Below are 24,070 nucleotides of genomic sequence, written 5' to 3' on the forward strand. Positions count from 1 at the left end.
AAACCCTAAGTATTAACTGCTATTGTTATATGGACAAGCAAGGCAGACAGCATAGTAAGAGTAAACTATAAGCAAATGTACTTTTAACACACTTTTGATACAGGATTCATATTTCTTTTGAGAAACCACAAGGCGCACTGTCTCAAAAGGTACCAGCAGTTTGCCTAATATTTTGGAAGCTGAAATATGGTTTAAAAAAACAAAACAAATAAATAAAACCACAGACTTTGGCATACTTACTTTTCTCTTACTTCTAATGCTTCTCCTTCCTTGTCTTTATCTTCATCGGACTTCTCTCCTTTAAGCATAGGCTGAGATATGATGTCATCAGTGAAGGAACTAAAGTAAGATTTAATGAACTGTGGAGATGGCATTAGAGGTTCACGATTCTGCAATTTAATTATATGATAAAATGTTAAAATGGGGGAAAAAATGCATGTACATTTTTAGGATACAGAAAAAGAAAATTCAAACTGTACTTCCCCCAAATATATTGATAGAAATGAGCATAAATCCAAATTAAAGCACATTCAATGTGGTTTTTTTAGTTCTACATTTTGTTTCTCAAGAGAGTAAATTTTTGTTGTGAATTACTTATTTTTATGGCCTTTCTGTTAATGCTTATTGAAAAGGACAAAGTTCTCTTACCTGAAGGAATCAAGTTATTTTTAGTTTTGAATGTAGTCTTACTTGCTAACTACACTCACTCCCAATGTAGATAATAATATATATTATCTAATTCTTTATTTCTGCCATTCTTGTCTATATTGTAATGATTTTACCATACATGATCAACCCAATAAGCTTTGGGGTTACCCAATAGAATACCTTGAATATAGCAAGCCCTTTAATGACCTAAACCATAGTTAATACATAAGTATGATTATTAAGGATCATACTGCTATAAAACAGAATTCTAAAGTTTTGAGTTCTATACCAATGTTAGTTGTAGTTTTAATCATTAATTTGGTCAATAACAATTTTTTAAAGCTTACAATTTGCCAGGCACTGTACAAGAAGCTGGAGGGCTATAGACAGAAAAGTGAAACGTTCTATTAGGAGAAGCAAACGCATAGACAAAAATGCAAAGGATATACAAAGTAACTGAGAGAATGGGGGAAAGAAGATTGGGGAGAAGAGGGCAGGAAATAACATCAACTGTGGTGGGAAGTTAAGTGGCCAAGTTGAAGCTGAGCATTCTGGATACAGAACCAGCCTATTAAGAGGCAGAGACAGGCAAAGGATACAGATAATTTTCAGATAAAGAAATTAAAGCCATTTATAGTCATATGTAAAATACTCTATATCAGTACTGCTTAGAAAAAAACAAATTAAGACAACTCTGAGGTACCACCTCATACCTCTCAAATTGGAAAAGATGATAGGAAAAGATAATAAATATGGGAGAGGATGTGGGAAAACTGGGACACTAAATGCACTATTGTTAGAATAGTGAAATGGTCCAATCATTCTGAACAATTTGGAACTATGCCCAAAGGGCTACCAAACTGTGCATACCCTTTGATCCAACAGTGCCATTATTGGATTGACATTCCAAAGAAGTCATAAAAGAACAAAAAGAACTTACATGTGTAAAAATGTTTGTAGCCATCCCCTTTGTAAAGGATCTGGAAATTAAGTGGATGCCAATCAACTGGGAAATGGCTAAATAAGTTATGATATATAAATGTAATGGAGTATTTTTTTTTCTATAAGAAATGATGAGCAGGCTGATTTTCAGAAAAAAAGCTGCAAAGACTTAGAAGAACTGATGCTGAATTATGTGAGCAGAACCAAGAGAACCATTGTACAAAGTAACAACAGGATTATGTGATGATGAACTGTGATGGACTTGGCTCTTTTCCACAATGTGGTGATTCAAGGCAATACCAAGACTTGGGATGGAAAATGCCATCTACATCCAGAGAGAGAATTATGGAGACTAAATAGGGATTGGAGTATTGAAAACTATCTTTACATGTATTTGGGAAATTTACTAATCAAAAAAACAAACCAAGAAAAAAAAAAAAAACCCACAAAGAGACAGACTATAAAGGCTTGTTGATCTGCAACAACTCTCACAAACCTTGACATAGGCTGAAAAGTTTGGGGACAAGTTTAAGATTGTGAATCTAGTTAACTTCAAGGACAGTGTTGTCTCTGATAAAAATAGTGAAAAGCAAAAAGAAATGGGTTCAGAGGAAAAACCATCAAGTTCAAAATTGTTGTTGGTGATACCCTAAGAGGGTGTGTGTGTGTGTGTGTGTGTGTGTATGTATAGTCTTGGAACACCGGAGACCTGCAAGGATAGAGATACGAGTCATCTGGTCTGTGAATTTGTTTGCTAAGGCAACTGCAAGCAGTGGTGAGCTGAAAGCCAAGTATAACAACTTCACAATGCTCAAGTTGGATGAGCTGATTATTTTGTAAAATCCAAGAACCCTTGGCAAAAAAAAAAAAAAAAAAAAAAAAGGTTCCTCACCCATAATCTACAGGCATAACTAAGTCCAGAGGGAGCTGATAAAATCACTACCCCACATGAAAGATATAGTGAAAGAAGAGAAATAAGATTAGAACAGACATGGTTGGGATATACATTGGGGTAAACTTTTCAACAAATGCAGGATAGTTTTTTAACTTTACCCTGCATTGTTAATGTCTTCTCCACCATTTAAGTCTCAACAATCAATAAAACCTTAATCTATATATACCATTTATTATTTCCAAGGTTTAAATAAATGTTCACATGGAGAAAATGTTAACAATCAGGTCTAGCATACTCATGTATAATTCCCTCCCCTCTCCAAGTCAGGAACTGGACATAATAATCAATCAAAAGACATTGAAAAGGAAGACAGGCAGGTGGAGAGGACTTATAAGAGATGGCTGCAAATGCTAAAATAAAGATTTTTAAAGTCATCACAATTCCAAAGAACTCATGATGAAAAGTGCCATCCACCTCCAAAAAAAGAACTTATGGAGTCTGAATACAAACAGAAGCATACTAATTTTCAGTGTGTGTGTGTGTGTGTGTGTGTGTGTGTGTGTGTATGTAGAGGAGAGGCCTGTGTTTTCTTTCAACATAACTAACATGGGAATAGGCTTTGCATGATAAACAACTGTATATATAACCCATATATCACTTCAGGAGGGGGGGAAGGGTAGGAAGAAGGGAAAGAATTTGGAACTCGAAAAAAAAAATTGCTTTTACATGCAATAATAAAAATCGTTTTAAAAAGGAGAAACTAAGAAGGGTAAAAAGGGAAAAAAAAAGGGACTATGTCATCAAATATGGCAATTAATAGACTACTAGTCACAGCAGAGGGAATGCTTTTTGAGTTAAGTGATAAGACCATTAAAGAGCTCCAATTCCATAAAATTCTAATGGTCTAAACAAGGTCCAAGTGCTAAATGGCTAATGTCCTATGGGAATTAACAAATTTCTCTAATTTAATTAATCATCTCTGAACATACAAAGAAATTCAATGCATACGAAGTGACAAATAATTCAGGCCAACTGGCCTGAATAAAAGGGCTTTCAAATTTTTACAGATTTAATAATATTATTTAAAAACAAAACAAAGACATAATTTAAAATTTTTTTATTATTCCATTGCTTTTTCATCTTGAGTATCCGTAATAATGCTAGATTGTTGTTGCTTAATTTCAGTTGTATTCAACTCTTCTTGAACTTTTTGGGGGTGTTCTTGGCAAAGATACTGATTTTTCATTTCCTTCTTTGGCTCATTTTACAGATGAGGAGATTGAGGCAAACAGGGTTAAATGACTTGCCCAGGGTTGTACAATTAATTTGTGTCTGAGGTTTGATAGACCTCTTAACCCCTGCCCCTGCATCCAATCCAATGAGTCATCTAACTGCTCTCATATGTGGATAAATGAAATTAAAATAAATGAATAAATAGATAAAAGATTGCTGGGAAGGGGCAAAAATGAGAAGACGCTACTTTAGGCAAGAAATGACCAAATCACCTACCATTCCCTATGCCTAAAAGGTATTTGCAAAAAATTATTAATGACAGCTAGCACTTAAATAGCGATTTAGGGTTTGCAAAGTACTTTACAGATATTAATCTACTTGATCCTCACAATAACACTGGCAGGTAGATGCTACTTGATCTTCATTTTAGAGATGAGGAAAAAGACACAGAGAGGCCAAATGACTTTTTTAAAAAACATGTTTATGTTACAGACTCATTTTTCAAAACCTTTTAAAAATCAATTAAATTAAATTGAAAGCATGGAACATCAAAACCACTGATAGCCTCAACCATCAATCACATAAAAGAACTATACAATCCAAATCTAATTTTTAGTTTTAGACCTTCATTACACACATCTCAAGTTTAAGATATAGAGCTGAGCTGATCCTTCCCCACATTTATTGAATAATCTTTCTGAACAAAACCAGTTTACCTTGTATTTCTCTTTGGCCTTTTCTTTTCCAAGAAGTTTAAGAACTTTATCAGCTAACAACATGCTTTGTTGGTTCTGGAAACCTTCTAAAATACAAACTGCTGTGACATCTAGGAATAGAAAGAAAAAAACAGGGATCCTTATCCATTAAACTATCATGACAATTGAAATACCAGCATCAATTTTGCAATGAAAAGAAAATAAAAAAAACAGAAATGTGAACGTTAGGAAGTAGTCACTTAAACTAAGAAATTAATCCCTACAAATCTAATTAATTATATCCTATAGCTAAATAGGAAACAAATAAGACTTATGAACTGCTTTCCAAAGTACTTGACAACCAGTACGGCCAACTTTCTACATGTTGGGCCTCACCTGTCAAATTAGAGGATTGGACTAGATGAGGGATTCTTAACCAGGAGTCCATGCATAGATTTCAGGGTGTCCGTGAACTTGGATGAGGAAAAAAAAAAAAAAATCACATTTTTATTTCAATATAATTGGTTTCCTTTACAATATAATGTATTTTATGCAGTTTAAAACATTATTCTGAGAAGGGGTCCATAAGTTTCATTAGTGTACAAAAGAGGATCCAAATCCCTCGACTAGAAAGGATCCTTTCCTGCTGTAAAATTCTATGAATAGTTTCTGGATTAGAGGAATGAGAGTGTGTGTGTGTGCGTGGGGAGGGAGAGTGGGAGGGGGGGAGAGAGAGAGAGAAAGAGAGAGAGAGAGAAAGCAAGCGAGCACGCGCGCTCTGTGGAAGTCTGGACTCCTCAGAATGTTCTTCAATGGATAAAGAACACAGAATTATGAAGGAAACCAATTATACTAAAATAAAGATGTAATTTCGCCCTCATCTAAATTTCAAGAATCAATCTATCTATGGACTATAAGGAAGGGGTTAATGGATCCAAGGTTAAGATTCATTGGATATTTCCTTTCTAGATAGATTAACAAGCTATCACTTGTACCTTATTAGCTAACATGACCCAAATCACAAACCCATTGACTCTCCTGCTTTTCACTATTTCACATTTTTTATAACATCCAAGTCATTATGTTCACATACTAATTTTTGCCTGCCCTAGTGACCTTCTGTTTATTCATTCTACTTCCTTCCTGACAATCTTTTTAAAAATTTATATATGGTTCAATATTTTGCAATTCTAGAAGAAATGAAGCAAAAACTCAGATCTATTTAAGGAAGAAAAAACTAATAATCTGGTAATAGAGACTTTTTAATCTACAGTAGTTTAATAAACTAATATAAGGATGCACTCACCTTCTAAACACTCTTTCTTATTGTCTAGTTTCTCATGGGCTTTTGCACGTCTAAAAAGAGCTTTCACATATCTGGGATTGAGCTCAACAGCTTTTGTACAATCTTGTGCCACCTCTTTCCACTTTTGCTGCAATTTAAAGCAAAAACACCATACCAAAGGAATAAACTTTTGACAAAGTATCAACCTTGATTTCATCAAATTACAAAAAACACAAAAAAACTGTTGTAAATATATTAGTCTGGAAATAACCCCCAAAGGATTCAATCAATTTATTGGATTTGAGTAAGTAGCAATAAATTTCAGTTTAATAGATACAATATCACAAATTAATAGAAAAAAGTTTAGGACATACCAATTGCTCAAATGCAGCAGCTCTGTTCTGATAAAATGTAGAAAGGTCAGCTTTTTTCTCTGTAGGACATAAACTGATGGCCTCTGTATAGCACTGAATGGCTTGTTCATACTTTCCTGCTTTAAAATACTTGTTGCCTTTGTTCTTGGCTGCTTGGGCTCTGTCAAGAGGACTCTGCAAAGAAGATTCATTAGCATCTAATAAATAAGAGGAACAATCTTATATCCATAATAACCAAAAGACATGGTTTTATATATGACCAATAGTATAACAATTTAGTAGATCTAACAAAGATCATCTTAACAAATGAGCATTTGTTAAGATGCTCATTTCTACAATTGTACTAGTGAGCAAAATTTTAAAATTCCCAATTAACTACAAAAAATGAAAAAGTAACCATAATAAAATGGACTTAGAAATGATAGAAATCTCAGAACTGAAGCTTTCATCAGACAAAAAGTTTTCCTGTTTTATTTTATATCTTCCCATACTATTGAGCAGTACCAGTGTGAAGGCCATTGAATCTTGAAACTCTTGCCATAAATTGTCAACTCATATTACAATAATTCACTCTTTATTCAACAGATTAACATCTCCCTAACTGGTATAAACTCTATAATTATACTATTTTAATGGAAAAATTGTATTTAATAAACCCCCAAATTAATATATTCAAAATTACATTTCTATTTCACATATGAATTATTAGTACTGCAATGTGCCATAATGAATGAAATCCCAACTCTTACTTATGACTTGTGTGACTTCCTTCTATTTTTTTATTTGAAAATGATGGGGTGGAACTAGTCATTCTTTGAGGTAAACTTTAAAACCATAAGCCTATGAATTTCAACTAGTCTTAGATATTAAAAGGGAAAAGAGTTTTGTACCTTTCCTTGTAAATTAGTAAAATTTAATAGAAAAAAGTTATGACTGCATCAAAAGAATAAAAACCAGAAGCAAACACTATTTAAAAATGGAAGTCTGTTTCTTGCACTGTACTAAATTTAAGTATGAACATGGCAACTAAGTAATTTACCACCTTGCTATTTAAGACAGAATTCTTTTATTAAACAAACATAAAAACCAGAAGAGACAGAATTGGACAAAAAGACCATTTCTATTCATGGTTGGTGTGCTTCAAGTGTTCAGTTTATGACAGTTATCAAAACAAAGTGAAGGAATCATTCAAAAGGTTCAAAAACAGTTTATAATTTAGTCCTAATTTAGTAGAATTCAACTTTTCCAAGTCCCAGGTGATATATCATATCATATATCATTATATCATATAATCCAACCTATTATCAATACTATCTGCCCAAGAGGTATACTTTTTTTTTTACATGACCAAACCGTTATTTTGCTGTACAAAAAGAATCAGACTCTGAAATATTGTACAATTAGCTTGTGAAGGAAATAAAAAATGCAGGTGGGCATAAATATAGGGATTGGGAATTCAATGTAATGGTTTTTAGTCATCTCCCAGAGTTCTTTCTCTGGGCATAGCTGGTTCAGTTCATTACTGCTCCACTGGAAATGATTTAGTTGATCTCATTGCTAAGGATGGCCAGGTCCATCAGAACTGGTCATCATATAGTATTGTTGTTGAAGTATATAATGATCTCCTGGTCCTGCTCATTTCACTCAGCATCAGTTCGTGTAAGTCTCTCCAGGCCTTTCTGAAATCATCCTGTCAGTCATTTCTTACAGAACAATAATATTCCATAATATTCATATACCATAATTTATTCAGCCATTCTCCAACTGATGGGCATCCAACTCAGTTTCCAGTTCCTATCCACTACAAAGAGGGCTGCCACAAACATTCGTGCACATACAGGTCCCTTTCTCTTCTTTATGATCTCTTTGGGATATAAGCCCAGTAGTAACACTGCTGGATCAAAGGGTATGCACAGTTTGATAACTTTTTTTTGAGCATAATTCTAAACTACTCTCCAGAATGGTTGGATTCGTTCACAATTCCACCAACAATGCATCAATGTCCCAGTTTTCCCGCATCCCCTCCAACAATCATCATTATTTTTTCCTGTCATCTTAGCCAATCTGACAGGTGTGTAGTATTTTCTTAGAGTTGTCTTAATTTGCATTTCTCTGATTAATAATGACTTGGAGCATCTTTTCATATGACTAGAAATAGTTTCAATTTCTTCATCTGAGAATTGTCTGTTCATATCCTTTGACCATTTTTCAATTGCAGAATGGCTTAATTTTTTATAAATTAGAGTTAATTCTCTATATATTTTGGAAATGAGGCCTTTATCAGAACCTTTGACTGTAAAAATATTTTCCCAGTTTATTGCTTCCCTTCTAATCTTGTCTGCATTAGTTTTGTTTGTACAAAAACTTTTCAGTTTGGTATAGTTGAAATTTTCTATTTTGTGATCAGTAATTGATCTCTAGTTCTTTGGTCATAAATTCCTTCCCCTTCCACAGGTCTGAGAGGTAAACTATCCTGTGTTCCTCTAATTTATTAATAATTTCATTCTTTATGCCTAGGTCATGAACCCATTTTGACCTTATCTTTGTTTATGGTGTTAAGTGTGGATCAATGCCTAGTTTCTGCCATATTAGTTTCCAATTTTTCCAGCAATTTTTGTCAAACAGTAAGTTCTTATCCCAAAAGCTGGGGTCTTTGGGTTTGTCAAAGACTAGGTTGCTATAGTTGTTGACTGTTTTGTCCCTTGAACCTAACCTATTCCACTGATCAACTAATCTATTCCTTAGCCTATTGGCCTAAGGCTAAAACCAAATGGTTTTGGTAACTGCTGTTCTATAATATAATTTTAGATCTGGTACAGCTAAGCCACTTCCATTTGAATTTTTTTTTTTCATTAATTCCCTTAAAACCAAGAGGAATACTTTTAAGCAAATGGCTCAAAGCATACCTGGAGCTCTATGTAGCCAATATAAAAGTTAATGCTAATCCCTTTAAAAGAACTGATCTAAATAATGTTACAGGCAAATTGGTACCAGAGCAGGATTAGCTTTATAACCCAAATCTTCTCCATCATCCCCTTTTCTATTTCCTCTGTCTGGTAAAAGTTCTTACTATTACCTGGTGCACAGCAAAGGACTCTTGGCTGAGTCTTCTGAAGTCCATCAACTCCCTCTTTTGGCTAATCCTAATGCACTGGGATCTGATTATGGCATTTTTCAGCTCAATACTTTAGTGATTCTTTTTTGAATAAAATGTATTATTCCTTTGTATGGTATTCAAGGTACTGCATGACTTGGCAACATCCCATTTTCAAATGTTAAGTCAAAATGATTCTTCTACATATGAACTGTGTTCGATTTCTCTGGTCACTCATAAACATTGGGGTAACATAAATGGCAATGGAGAGAGATACATAATGGGGGCAGGTGGACTTTTTCCTGATTAACAATGAATTTTACTAATCCATCCTGGAAAACTGGAGTGGGGAATTAAGATTAAAAACTAAAATAGAGACAGGGACAGTGTTTGGAGAGGGGTTGTGGGTATACTGAGCCAGTAGGTTAAGTAAACTATTATATATAGTGATATATAGTGGCTAGTTAAAATGACAAATGGACATTTTAAAATATAAATATTCTAAGGATTGAGTGAATGTTAAGTGGAAGATCATGAAAAAAAAATTTAAATCAGACTGATTTAGGTTTTAATTTAACAGCTATAATAGGTTTGTGTATCAGGGAAAGTGGTTTTATATTTGGGAAACTGCACTCCAACTCATTCTTTTCCTCCTATTCAAATCACACATATTAATACTCAATAGGCTGCCTATTGGACAAGAGTCATGGATTGCTCTCTTCTAGGCTACAAATCATGAAGAAAAAAAAAAAAAAGAAAGAAAAAGAATGAAAGGAGTATGACTCAGAAAACATAAGGAAATTTTTAAGTTATTCATACACTAAGAATAAGAAATAACTAGCTAATGAATAGCTGGAACACTAAATTAATACTTATGGAAAAGAAAGTAGAGGATGCCAAGAATCATATCCTATAACAGAAGATGTTGATGAATTGCTATATGCCCCAATGGAGATGATTATATTTAGCAATTAGACCATGTCAAGTTATGAAGAATTTTCTTTTTTCAGGAACTTTACTAAGAGGTCCTTGCAATTAAAAAAAAAAAGGGGCAATTCTTATTTTCAAGGAACTTATCTAATATGGGTTTCTTCATGTATTTTTTTTTTAAATAACTTCCCATTTTTTTTTTATACTAATGAGTTGTTGAAAATATGGGCTAAGCAAAAGAATGACAAACTGTAAAGTCAGCTTTCAAAATGACTTATTAGTTTTGTACTTTGTTTGGCTTTCAAACATTTATTTTCTTCCTGAGGCCAACTGGGGTTGGAGTGACTTGTCCAGGGTCACACAGCTAGAAAGTGTTAAGTGTCTGAGGCCACATTTGAATTCGGGTCCTCCTGACTTCAGGGCTAGTGCTCTATCCATTGTGATACCTAGCTGCCCCATCTTCTAAATATTTAACTAAAAAAATTTTTTTAAAAGATTTTTTTTTAAAAGAACACTAAACAGGAAACCTCTCCACATTTTCCTGAACAAAATTTTCAATGTTCTTCAGTAAGAAATGAGACTTAAAAAAAAAAAAAAAAAAAAAAAAAAAGCTAGGTACTAATCCCTTTATGTAGAGTATAATTTTGCACTTTTGTTGTACATAAATAGGATAATCTATATTTTGGTTTCAATGTAAATTATTCAATGTAAATGTATACAAGTAAAGTAAATTGCTAAAGTATGTGATATATGAAAAGAAAAAGCTGACTTAAAAATTAGTACCATCTGTCTAAGAACTGATGTTAAAACAGCAAAAGCCACCTTGTGGCTTGAATTTTACTTAAATTAGGCTGTTATTCTCACCTGCTTTCAATTTTTTTCAACAAGGTTCTTCAAATCACTGTTATGTACAAAGGTATAGAATGGCAACCTGAATCCCTTCTTTTCTCACTATATTCTTTCTTCTATACTAACCCTCCCCAAATCTACACACCTATTATCAGTCTCTCCAATTCCACCAGGATATCATTTTATTACCTTAAATTCTACATATTAAAAAATGAACTCATCCTCATCAGGGAAAGAGAAATCTGTCCCTTCTCCCAAATTTCAAATTTCTAATGATGGACGTAACACTCCTTTGCCATTTAGAAATAATCAAATCTTTTAAACTCTTCCTTCTCTTTTCCTGTAGTCAACTATGTAGGTTGCCAATCCTCTTAATTCTAACCTCCACAATATCCTATCAATAAACAACCATTTATTAAGTATCAGATTCTTGAGGTGCAATATGGGGATGCAAAGTCAAAAAAATGAAATAAATCATGTTTTTTAATATTCTCTTAGTTCGGCCAACATATGCACAAGTATTTGGAGAACATAGCACAAGTAAAAAGACATGAGAATTTGGGAGTGCATGTATGTATTTTACAAGGACAAAAAAAAATTTTTTCCTGTAGAAAGTGATGTTTGATGTATATCTGGAAAAGAGGGATTCTATGGAATAGAAATGAAGAAAGAGGATATTTTGGACATGGGAGATCACCATAGAGCATAAAGTCATAAAGGAGAGCTATGATAACTATTATGAATGAATAAGCATTGATCATACCAAGCCCAGACACAAAAAGCCAAGATAGTTTTTTGTCCTTAAGGAATATGTATCTAATTGAAGAGACCGTATACAAAAGGGAGCAGCAGTCAGGTAAGAAACACTTTTGGTCTGGGAAAATTATAGGGACATAGAGCAGAGTTACAGAAGAGATTGCCAAACCCCACTGATATAGAACCAGTGTAAATTTGCATGGTTCATATTTGATTTGATCATAGTTCATGATCCCTGAAAGTGAGGAGAAAGCTGTATCAGATGGCTAAAGTATACAAAGTGAAACATGGCAAAGTGGAATCCTCTACAATGTATGATACTGAAAAGGCAGGTCAGGACCAAGTAGTGAATTATTTTAAACTTCAGAAGTTTATATTTGATCCTTAGGATGGATTCTTAACTTGTGGTCCATGAACTTCTTTTCAAAAACAACAAAACCAGAAATATTTTATTAACTTTATTTTAATATAATAGGTTTCCTCTGGAATCCTTTGTTTTTTATTTTATGCATTTAAAAACAGTTTGAGAAGAGGCCCAGATTACACTAGACTGCCAAAGGGTGCATGAGACAGACACACAAGACACAAACAGACATACAGAAGTTTTAAAGATTTCCTGCTGTAGAGGAAATAGAAAGTCACTGAAATTTATTAAATACGAGAGCCAAGATCAGACCTGCAAATAAAACAAAATAAAAAGACTACTACCCTTAAGGAAATTACTTAGGCAGCTATGTGGAGGATGGACTAGTGGGAAGAAGCTTGAGGCAAGGAGATCAATTAGCAAATTATTAAAATGGTCCAGGCCAAGAGTAGTGAGAAAGGGGCATGTGTAAAAAACTGCCTGCCTGTATTTAATGGCTTACTGGATATGATGTAGATGTGGGAGATTCCACACAAGAATACTGCCTATATTGGGAACCTGGGAAACCTTGTTTCCACAGCAACAGGGAATTTCAAGAAAAGGAATGAATTGTTTTTATGGGGGATGGGGAAAGGAAGAAAATTTTTTCATGGACATGCTCAGACTGAAATGTTCAATAAGGGAACTAGTTATGTGACAATGAAGTTCTCTTCTGAAGCTGCCTATATATATATATATATATATATATATATATATATATATAGTAATGGAAAGAGTTTATAAAGCTAAAGGAATTGAAGAGGTCACTGACAGAGATAAAGTAGAGAGTACAGGATAGAGCTTTGGGGTACACCTAGATAGTGGGTATGATATGAAGACTGAGGAGTAGGCAAACAGGCAAGAACCAGGGGAACCACCCAAAGGGAATATTTGGGAAGAGACTGTAACCAACAAAATTAAATGCTGTAGAAAAATCAAGCTGCTTCTGAAAAAGCAACAGATTTGGCAATTAAGGATGGAAGGCCATATATGTAGACAGCTTTTTCTGGGAGTTTGCCTGAGAAAGGAAAAGAGCTTTGTAGAGGATGGTGAGAGACTGTAGTAGGGTCTCGCTAGTAAAGATCTGTTTAAATTTGAGAGAGAAGTGATTGTGTTTGTAAAGGTGGGAGGACAATCTGCTAGAAAAGATGAAAGGACACAATGGCCAGGTGGGATTTGACACTTCATTATTAGATTCTATCAAGTTCCAACATTTAATAGATTCTGTAAGAAAAAACCCTCATGTCTCTAAATTTTTAGTTATTAAAGATTATGGTTTTACTTTCCACATTCTAATCTCCCAGAAGCAGTAAAACTCTAGGATTTCATAGATTTTATGCTAAGATCTACACAAAGCAAAACACTGAAATTTACATACATGTTAAGGAAAGCATTTTTGTGAGCCCTCCACCTAATAATTAAAGGCCAAAGAATCACAGTAGAAAATTATCATGCTTTTACAATGTCAACAACAAGTAAAACAACTGCTTTCCAGGTGGCAATATGAGGGAATGTACTGAGGCATCAACAAATTTATATAACCATAATTGCCTATTACATGCAAAACATTTCATCTAGCACCATAGAAAGTACAAAAGACAATAGCATGGCCCCTACATCAAGGAATTCAAAATCTATTCTGGGGAAAAAATATTACACGTGGATACAAATGGAACAGAAATAATGGGATGGGGGAATGAAGCTGTCTTTATGTTAATGTTAGGGAAGACTTCTTGAAAGAGGGGACCCTTTAACAAAATAATCAGAAGAAACATGATCAACTATAACATGTAAAAATGAAAAGAATAAATTTAATCATAACAGAAAAGGAATCAGTCCCAAGAAATAAAGTTAAGGTTGGTAATTTCTGTTTTTGACAGACTTGCTAGGTTAAGTACTTCAGTGAAATGTTCTATTCGTAGCTTAGATTTTAGCAAAGAATTTCACAAAGTTTCTCATAAAATGGACACATGAGAGAAGTGAGCTTTTAAACTGTTAAAATTAGGTAGGACAAGAATTGTTTAGCCGGCCAGACCCTAAAAAGTAGTTAATAAAGGTTTGATGTCAGCATGGAAGATTTCCAGAATACTCCCAAGAAACTGTACTTGCTTGATCCTCCGCTATTTAACATTTTAATCAATGCAAATTCAGCAAGCATTAATGAAGAATGTGGAACACACAGACTGGTGTAGAAACACGTCAACTCAAAAGGGAAAAAAGCAAGGGCAGGGAGAGGGAACAATATCTAGGGGGGAGGTAATAGTAATAAGCAAAAGAAACTTCTTGCTCGGACCAGGAGATCATTATATACTTCAACAACAATACTATATGATGACCAGTTCTGATAGACCTGGCCATCCTCAGCAACGAGATCAACCAAATCATTTCCAGTGGAGCAGTAATGAACTGAACCAGCTACGCCCAGAGAAAGAACTCTGGGAGATGACTAAAAACCATTACATCCCAATCCCTATATTTATGCCCACCTGCATTTTTGATTTCCTTCACAAGCTAATTGTACAATATTTCAGAGTCTGATTCTTTTTGTACAGCAAAATAACGTTTTGGTCATGTATACTTATTGTGTATCTAATTTATATTTTAATGTATTTAACATCTACTGGTCATCCTGCCATCTAGGGGAGGAGGTGGGGGGTAAGAGGTGAAAAATTGGAACAAGAGGTTTGGCAATTGTTAATGCTGTAAAGTTACCCATGCATATAACCTGTAAATAAAAGGCTATTAAATTAAAAAAAAAAAAAAAGAAAAGAAAAGAAAGAAAAAAAGAAACTTCTTGCTCCTGAAAGGGAGACAGGACTGGGTTGTAAAACAAAGAGATAGAATCTAAGCCAGTACCTCAGACTGCCTCTCCTACAAATGGGGAATGACTTAACAAGTGATACAAGATGTAGTAAGACATTAATACACAATAGGAAATGATAATTTCTCAGAATCTTTGATAGTACATACTGATTTCAGAACTAAGTGAATAGAAGCAGGAGACCAATTTTTACAAACAGCAACACTGTAAAGAAAAATAACTTTAAAAGACTTAAGTCTAATCCATGCAAATATCTCCAGGAGCTATGATGAAGGCGAGTCACAAAGTGCAAAGACGTACATTTATTGTTTTCTGTCTCTTCATTTCTAATGGGGGAGGGAAGATAAACAATCATGATTTCTCCTACCCATTCCAAGAGGCCGATGTAATATTTTAAAACATGAAAAAAAATTTTTTAAATATGTAAACAGAACAAAAGGATCCACAAACAAGTTGAGTTCAGAAAGCAATATGTATAATTACAATATTTTTTAAAAGCAAGAGGCATGAAATGAATATCCAAGTTTCATACAGATCCACTCTTTTGTGCTATAATGTATTATAGAAGTACTCTTTAGGGCGTGGAGGGTATTTAAGTTGAGAATTTAAAAATAAATCAGGAAAGGAGAGGTAGGAGAAACACAAAAGCATAGAGATAGATTTAATGTCAGATACAGCATTGTGAATAGATCAATATAGCAAATGCAAATTTCTTTGGCATTTAAAATATTCAACCATCTCAATCTAAAGAAATTTGCATTTCAACACAAAGACCATTAAGAGAGAAATTTCGTAGAGTGGCATGGGTAAACCTGTACTTTGGGATATCAATTTGGCATTTCAAATTATTAATTTGGCAACAGTAAGAAGAACTGTCACAGAAGTATTAGAGTACGGCAATAATTCAGGTGTGAAATATCGAGACTTTGAGCAGTAAGTTAGTGCAATTTATTTTAACTCAATGCTTCAACAAAACACTATGCAGGGCATATTTAGGACAACTTAGCAATTGTTTTCATTAAAGAACTTTTCCAACTTCATTTCCCAAACCACATTTTTTCCTTCTTCCAAATGCCACCAAGATAAGCCAAACAATAATTTCTGTTGTATGAAATTAATTAGTTATTAAAAATATTTTCAGATGGCTCAGGGTCACTTACTGAAATTAAAAAGGCCAGTCTTTAACAAGGAAGGCTTTACCACTAGATAGTAAAATGTGCACATGATAGATCAAACAATTTTATGCTTATTTCTAAGTCTACCCTAAAATAACTTAGTCTATATTCATACTGAACGATTTAGTAAGCTATACTCTACCTCCCTCCCCGCCCCCCAAAATAGCCTAAATTTAAGTATGGCCAGATTTTTGAAGATATTGAACTTAACATTTTGGACATATAAATTATTTTAGGAGCACAAAGCTAAATAGTAATAAGCAACTCTGTTTCTTTTTTAATTTTATATAGTCTTTTCCTTTCAGAAATAAGATTAGTACCTTCAGGTTGCTATTATTAAATGGTATCAAATAGAATATTTAGATTATAGCTATTATCTACTTCACCAGATCTGCTGAGCACTTTCCCAACTGATTAATATTATAAAGCTAAAATATAAATGCCATTAAACAGCAACTGATTAATATTATAAAGCTAAAATAATATAAATGTCATTTACTTTTGAGTTATAGTTCTACAATTCCCAAAATAAGTGACTAGTACAGTCTACCCACACATGAAAAATTTAAGATTTGATGGTTTAAGAAGCTAAAATTCCTTTAGTTCATAGTTATATTCAGCAATATATTCTAACAGTTACATGGATAAAGAAAGATTATCTTTCCCCTTAAGCCTATTCTTTCTTTTAACTTTTGACATTTGTCACTGGCACCACCATTCATTCACTGAGTCCCCTAAAGCTGTAAATCTTTTGTTTAACAGACTCTTCCCCTATGCCTCATATATTACACAATCAGTTACAAAGTCCTGTCAATTCTACTTTGAAATATTTCTTATCGATACTTTTCTCTTCTTTATCCCTATCAACTCCAACCAAGACAGACCGACCCTCATCACTACCCTCTAGAACCATGATTATAAGATTTTGTACTACAAGACAAGGAGGGAAAAGGGATGTTATTTTTTTCATTTTCTTCAATAGCTCTGACCCTATAATAGCTATTTACAATTCACCCTTCCTTTTGGAAGAGAATCATTGACATCAGTAGGGAGATGTCTAGGTGAATTAGATTTTAGTGAAGCAGAGCTGTACAAAAGCAGTCATCAGAATCCATTGCCAAGACAATGGTCAAGCCAACTCGAACTCCCCCATATCCAGTGACCATGACATTTCTTAGCTCAAGAAGCTGCAGTGGCTCCTTTCTGCATCTCAGATGAAACAGAAACTCCTATCTGGCACATGAAAATCTACAATAGTTTCAACCTATCTTTCTAAAATGGTATTATTCTGCCCTGGTACTTTCTATTTAGAACCTAACTAATCTAACATAATTCCCACAATATTCTGTTTTGTGCTACCTGCTTTTGTATAAGATGTCTCCTATGTCTACAATACTTTCACTTCAGCTAGAATTCCAATCTTCTCTTGAAGACTCAATTCAAATTCCATCTCCTATATGCTGTCCCCCAATTATCAGGGTTCTCCCCAATTACTTTGCATTCATTTATCCATGCTGTGTTCTCTATAGAAGCTTAAGTTTCCTTTGGGCAGAGACTACTTCTCTTTGTTTTACCCACAGATTCTGGTTCAGTGCCTAGCACAGGGTAGAGGCACAATAAATCTCAATTGAATTGAACTGAATTTAGAATTGGAAGGAAACTTAGAAATTATTCTGTTCAGTATTTTATTTTACAAATCAAAACAGAAGAGCAATGATGTTGAATGAAGGAAAAAAAAGCTGCAAAAATACTGGGAATGTAAGCAAAAAAAATTGTCAGGGCAGTTCCTTGGCTCTAGCACACATTCTTATATAGTAAGGGGAAAACAAGAAAAAATTTAGGTTTCAGCTTCAAATCAAATGGATAGGTCTCAAAGGACTTAGCATGCATTCTTTAATATTATATCCACAGATAATACTATATTGATTTCTACTTAACTATTCAACAGTACTAGGGAATTTAGAGGTTAAGAATTTTCTTGATCAAGATCAGAATAGCTAGAGACCCGAGTCTTTAGAATTAGAATGTACCTTTTGACTCCAAATTTAATACTCTTTACTATGGTACTCAGCTGTCCAATTTATAGTGTTAAAAGTGTAAAAATATAACATAAACATAAAGCAATTGAAGAGGAAAGCCCTAAATAAAAGATATATTGAATTATTTCTGAACATGTGCATACCTTCAATCTCAAAAATTGTCAAAACAAAGCATTGATGTAGTTAAGTGTATTGAGTTGTTTTTGCGTCTTCTCTCTCAATTTTAGACCGTAAACTTTGTAAGCAAAGAAGAGTCAGACTAACTCTAAGCTTTAAAAAATGTCTGAATTGAATTTTTCAACATTTACATAAACTAGAGCACAAAAAACACCTATAGTTTTCACCCTAATTAAAGCAATAAAGACATCACATATTTGAGAAGACAAAATTTCTCAAACTGACCCAATCTAATTTTGGAGATCCAACTATACTCTAGAGGAGAGGGCACAACAAAACAATGCAACAATTTCTCATAATTAAAAAAAAAACAAAAACACCTCATTTTTTATTCTCAGAAATGTACTCTAAACTAAAGTTTAGAGCAATGTTTTTTCAATACCTGAAAAGTAGCTAATATTCTTCATCCTGAAATCTTTCAACTTTCGAAGAGAAAAGCAAGATTAACTATGCTAATTACCTCAGAAGAAACATGAAAATTATGAAAAAAGTCCTTTCCAGAATTTCTAACATTCTAGTAAGATAAATAAAAATTTGATTAAAAAACAAAACAAAAACAATCCATGATAGCCAAACACATATTTAACATATGCTTAACAATTTCTTAATCTGTCTTATTTCTCCTTCCTCCTATCAAGTTCATTTTTAAAAAGCTAGGACAAAGATACCCAAATCTTTAATATTAACAGCATCTTTTCTATCATATCAAAGCAGTTCTTTATTTTTATCAGCAGACATACAGTTTCCCATGGTATTGTTAAAAAGGCAAACCTCTGAAATTACATGTAAGTGCTTGCTTTTTTTACCAATTCTTACTTAGCCTAAGCCAAACTTTAAGAATTTGTAACAGTCGAAAATATACAAATAATTCATCAGATAAAAATTTGATTCTCAACCAGTACCATTAAATGAATGAGAAAATACAAAATACAATGTTACAGAAGAGACAAGATACGTTTAAGCTGAAGAAATATTATCCCATTATAGGAAAAAAAGTATAAAGTTTCGAAATGTTCCAGCAATGTTCAGTCAGATGCCAAAAAGAATTCAGGGGTGGGGATGTGGGATGGAACTTAAAAACTGTAATTAAAGTTTTAAATTTTATCAAAGAAAAAAAAATCGTCAAAATTAAAAAAAAAAAAACTCCTCAAAAACTAAGAAAATTTTTAACATTCACTTCATTATTCTTTCACTCCTACTTGAAAAGAATTAATCATCCCTCTAATTTTAAAATACTGATGTGTGAGAGATACTTCAAATGACAACTTACTCATTTTTCAATTAGGTAGAATCATAGAACTTCAGTTCTTTTAGGGCTGTAAGTAGCTCATTAATCTAATACACTCAAAAGATGTGAGAAGTAAGGTTTAGGGATTAATTGACTTGCCTTCTCACATAACTAGTAAATGGAAGAAAAGCAAGTAAGAACTTCTGATTCAATGCAGAATTCTTTCCCTTTAATCCCACCACTTTTAGTAATGCAAATGAGAGAAATCTTTACCATTCTGAAATGAGCTCTACCAAGGATTACATAGAGTTGGAAGGAACCTAAGCAGTCACGCAACACAATCCTCATTTTACAGATAAGGAATCCAAAGTTCAAAGAGGAAGTGACTTACTCAAGGTCACAATGGTAGTAAATGACACCTCTCAAATGGGAACCCAAGCTATCTCCAATTTATTGCACTTTCTGCACCACACTGCCTCTCTCTAGAGTGAATATGATGTCCAAAAGGGGCATACGGCCAGTAAGGTGCTGACCGGTTTGATTATTTAAGATGTAAAAGAACTTTATGTATAACATTTTCAAGCAAGGATTGCAGTAAGAAATACTATGGGTTATTCCCACTAAGATCCACAAGAGTCAGTTAACACAATCTATTCTTTCCAGTGTAGCTAAATCCGCATAGGTACTTGATGCCAAAAGGCAAAACACACTAAGTGTGATAGGATAGAGACCTAGACACTGGATTTGGAAGCCTGGTTCAAATCCTAGATTTGCTATTCACTGTGATCTTGGACAAGTCATTTAATCTTAGTTTCCATTAAGTACAAAATGAGCAAATGGAAATACCCTCTTTCAGCTTTAAATTTATGATCTTTATCTTGTATTTGACTAGTTTATACTTACTTGCATTTATTAACTTTAACTTTATTTTTATGCTTGTCTTACGCATTAGACTGTTATCCTTGTGAATGAGGACAATAAAAACTTGTTATCCCAAGAGAACTAGCAAAGTGCCTAATATGTGGCAGGTGTCTAACAAATGTTTGCCGATTTAGGTAGGGCCTCATATATGGATCTGTTATTTGCATTGAAGGAAATAAGCCAATTAAAGAAAAAGGGAGTTTCAGTATGCCCCAATGGACGTTCAAACCCATTCAAAAAACAATGCTATCCACTTCCACTTTCAGATATATAGTATCTAAAACATAATCCGATTAGTCATTTCCGTTGTCTAATCTGGAGTAACATTGTTGACAACATATTCTTAATCCGAAAATTAAAAAGGGGGGAGCGCTATCATTCTTTATTATAATTAAAGTTAAATCAGACTAACTTCAAAAAGCAGCATGCAAAGAGCGAGCCATTCGGTGAAAGAACAATGGCCATGGCCGGGACCTGAACGTGGAAACTGTGTGACCTTGGGCAATGTGATTAATCTTTTGGGGCCTCAGTTTCCTTACCTTTAAAGCTGAAGGAATTGGACAAAATAATTTGGAAAGGCCCTTCCAGCTTTAACAGGTGATGAATGATGACCCTTTGCTACATCTCTAAAAAAAAACAAAAGCCGGGCTAAGATCTATTAAAGTGAAGAGGACACAAGACTTCTTGTAGAGTAACTCCTCCCTACGCCTGAACCTTCTGCCACCAAATGCTGTGTCACAGTGAGGACGGAGGAAAAAGCATCCAAAGAGAGTTTTCTCCAAAGAAAGGCCCCCCGTTTTGTTAGGCGGGGTGGGGTGGGAGGTGGGGAAAGACACACCGAAAAACACACCATTTCGCCCCCTCGGTAGCTATTCCTCCCCCAACCATGACACACCCTTTACAACCCCCTCCGCGGCCTCCCCTCCCAAGCCAGTCCCCGAGATCCTCAGACCCACGTGGGGACCGAGCCGGGTGCCAGGCTGCCGAGGGCGGCGACGGCGGGGCGAGGGCGGCGGCGGCGTCCCCGAACCCTCCCACGCCGGACCCTCACCATCTCCTCGTGGGCGCCGGTGCCGTCCTGGTGGCCGCTGCCCACCCCGGCTGGGGCAGGGCTGGCTCTGCCCTCGGGGGTTTTCCTCTCGCTGTTCCGTTTGAGGCCTCCGCCCCCGGTATCGCCCCGGCCGCCGCTGCCCGTGTCCCGCCGTCGTCGCTGCCGGCTCCACAGGTACACGGCGCCCGCGCCCAGGAGGAGCGGCGCCCCGACCGCCAGCGCCAGCTGCCAGCGAGGCAGGCCCCCCACGCCGGGACCAGCAGCCCCGCTCCCCACCCCGCTGCCGGCGCTGGGGACCGCCGCCACCGCCGCCTCCAGGGGCTTAGAGGCGGCCATGACGACCTGCCCACTCCTCAGCCGCCGCCGCCCCTTCCCGGCCGCCCCAGTCCTGGAGCGAGCACGCCAGCCAGCGAGAGCAGCAGGGAGAGCGGGCGACAGAAAAGGGCCAGAGGGCACCGGAAACCCGGGGCATGCCGGGCCAACCTTCCGGTCTCTTCGCCATCACGAGGGGGCGTGAACGAGAGGCGATCACTTCCTGTCACGTGACCACCCCAGATTGGGTTACGAGCTTTCCACCGTCAAGTTCCTTGGGCTGTGCAAAGTGGAAGAATTGCTTCTGGGTCTCTCTCCTCAGCCTTGAAGAGGCCGTGAATGGAACGAGCATATACTGATTTTGTTAAGAGAGGGAGGTGTTTGTGATAAGACTCCAATGAGATAAAGATGTTTAGAGATTTGCTAATCTTCGAATGTTATTTAAACGTCCATCCGTTAGTCGGAGGGAGAAAGGGAAAGGGGTGGAGCGGAGAGTTGCACGGCATTGCTATTGGCCCTCGAGGGGAGCGGTGGGCGGAGCCGAGCATGCTCCGCCCGCTCATTGGCGGGATTTCTTCGCCCGGGGCGGGGTTCTCGGTGTATCCCAGTACCTGTGGCTGATGGGCAGCTGCGTGCGGTCTGTTTTGTGCTGATCGGTTCTTCCACAATTGCTCAGCCTGAATCTTCTCGTGGTGACGGTGCGCTTCGGTAGCTTTAGTGAGTTTGAAGTTATTGTGAGCAACGGAAGCATACCAGAAAGAGGTTATAAGTCTTGCTAGAAAGTGTCTGAATAACCCGTTATTATACTTAGCATTCACTTAAATTCATCCTTAAGTCTCCACTGCTGTCTACAACTAACTTTGTTAGAACTGTGTTATTAAATTACAGTAGAAGTAGGTTCTCCTCTGGGAGATGACTAAGAACCATTACATTGAATTCCCAATCCCTATATTTATGCCCACCTGCATTTTTGATTTCCTTCACAAGCTAATTGTACAATATTTCAGAGTCTGATTCTTTTTCTACAGCAAAATAACGTTTTGGTCATGTATACTTATTGTGTATCTAATTTATATTTTAATATATTTAACATCTACTGGTCATCCTGCCATCTGGGGAGGGGGTGGGAGGAAAAGGGGAAAAATTGGAACAAGAGGTTTGGCAATTGTCAATGCTGTAAAATTACCCATGCATATAACTTGTAAATAAAAGGCTATTATTTAATAGTTTATTTAAAATAAAAAATATATAAAAAATAAAAGTTTACAAGAAAAGAAAAAAAAAGTAGGTTCTCATTTATAAATTATAATGGTAAAATATTTAAATTATCTCAAACTGCTCTTGTGAAGAAACCTGGTTTAGTGGATAAAAACTAGCCTTGGATTCAGTAACAATCCTCACTCTACCATACCTCACCCATCCAATCCTGGAATTCACATACTGAAAATACTCCCTGCTTCTTCAGCCTCTCCCTCTGATTACAAGGCTTCCAAACCAGCCATGCCTTATTCCTAGGCTGCACTGGGATTTTTTTGTCATGTCCCCAGTCATTTGTGTTGTCTTCCCCACCAATGCTTTTAAGCTTCTTTTAATGTGTTGTCTTCCCCAATTAGAATGTAAGCTCCTTGAGGACAATTTCTTTCTACTAATACTTGTATTTCCAGAGCTTAACACAGTGCCTGGCATATTGTGAGTGCTTAATAAATGCTTTTTGATTGATTGAAGACATGAAATGAAGTTCTACTTCATTAAATATTGACTGTGCAACCCTCTTGATGATAACTTAAACTTGTTTAAGCCCCAGGTAACTCTCAAGGCTATAAATTCTTGAGCTTTAGTCAGTCAGCTATGTTAGGAATTATCCCAGTTGGGGTTCCCTATGATGATCAAAAGACTGTTTAGCCATATTAAATGGAATAACCAAAAGAAGAATCATAACAGTCATTCAACAAATATTTATTAAGAACCAGGCTATGTGCTAGACTCTGGAGATATAAATACAAAAGTAAAACAGTTCCTGACCTCGCTGAATTTACAATCCACCTAGAGGATAAGACATCTTCATAAATAAGTAGATGCAGGATATATGCAAAACAAATAAATACACAGTGATGAAAGAGTACTAACTACTAGGGAAATCCATAAAGTTCTTTTGGAAGAGATTAATCTTATCCTAATAGTCTAATTTAAGTGTATGTTCAATCTCCCTGCTCCTCTTTCCCAAATTCCACAATAATAATAA

General features: G+C 35.5%; 1 protein-coding gene across 1 annotated transcript in view; it reads right to left on the minus strand.

Moving 5' to 3' along the window:
- Positions 1-21,960, minus strand: part of TOMM70 (translocase of outer mitochondrial membrane 70) — a 36,693-nt gene extending 14,733 nt beyond the window's left edge. Inside the window, exons 1-5 of the mRNA XM_031959569.1 lie at positions 21,517-21,960; positions 6,073-6,246; positions 5,720-5,846; positions 4,435-4,544; positions 241-389 (exon numbers count right to left, since the gene is read on the minus strand). Coding sequence (XP_031815429.1) covers positions 241-389; positions 4,435-4,544; positions 5,720-5,846; positions 6,073-6,246; positions 21,517-21,852 — 896 coding nt within the window. The 5' untranslated portion in view covers positions 21,853-21,960. The remainder of the gene's footprint in view (positions 1-240; positions 390-4,434; positions 4,545-5,719; positions 5,847-6,072; positions 6,247-21,516) is intronic.
- Between the last annotated feature and the right edge of the window lie 2,110 nt (positions 21,961-24,070).

Source organism: Sarcophilus harrisii, chromosome 3 (assembly GCF_902635505.1).
Source record: "Sarcophilus harrisii chromosome 3, mSarHar1.11, whole genome shotgun sequence".
Classification (NCBI taxonomy): Eukaryota; Metazoa; Chordata; class Mammalia; order Dasyuromorphia; family Dasyuridae; genus Sarcophilus; species Sarcophilus harrisii.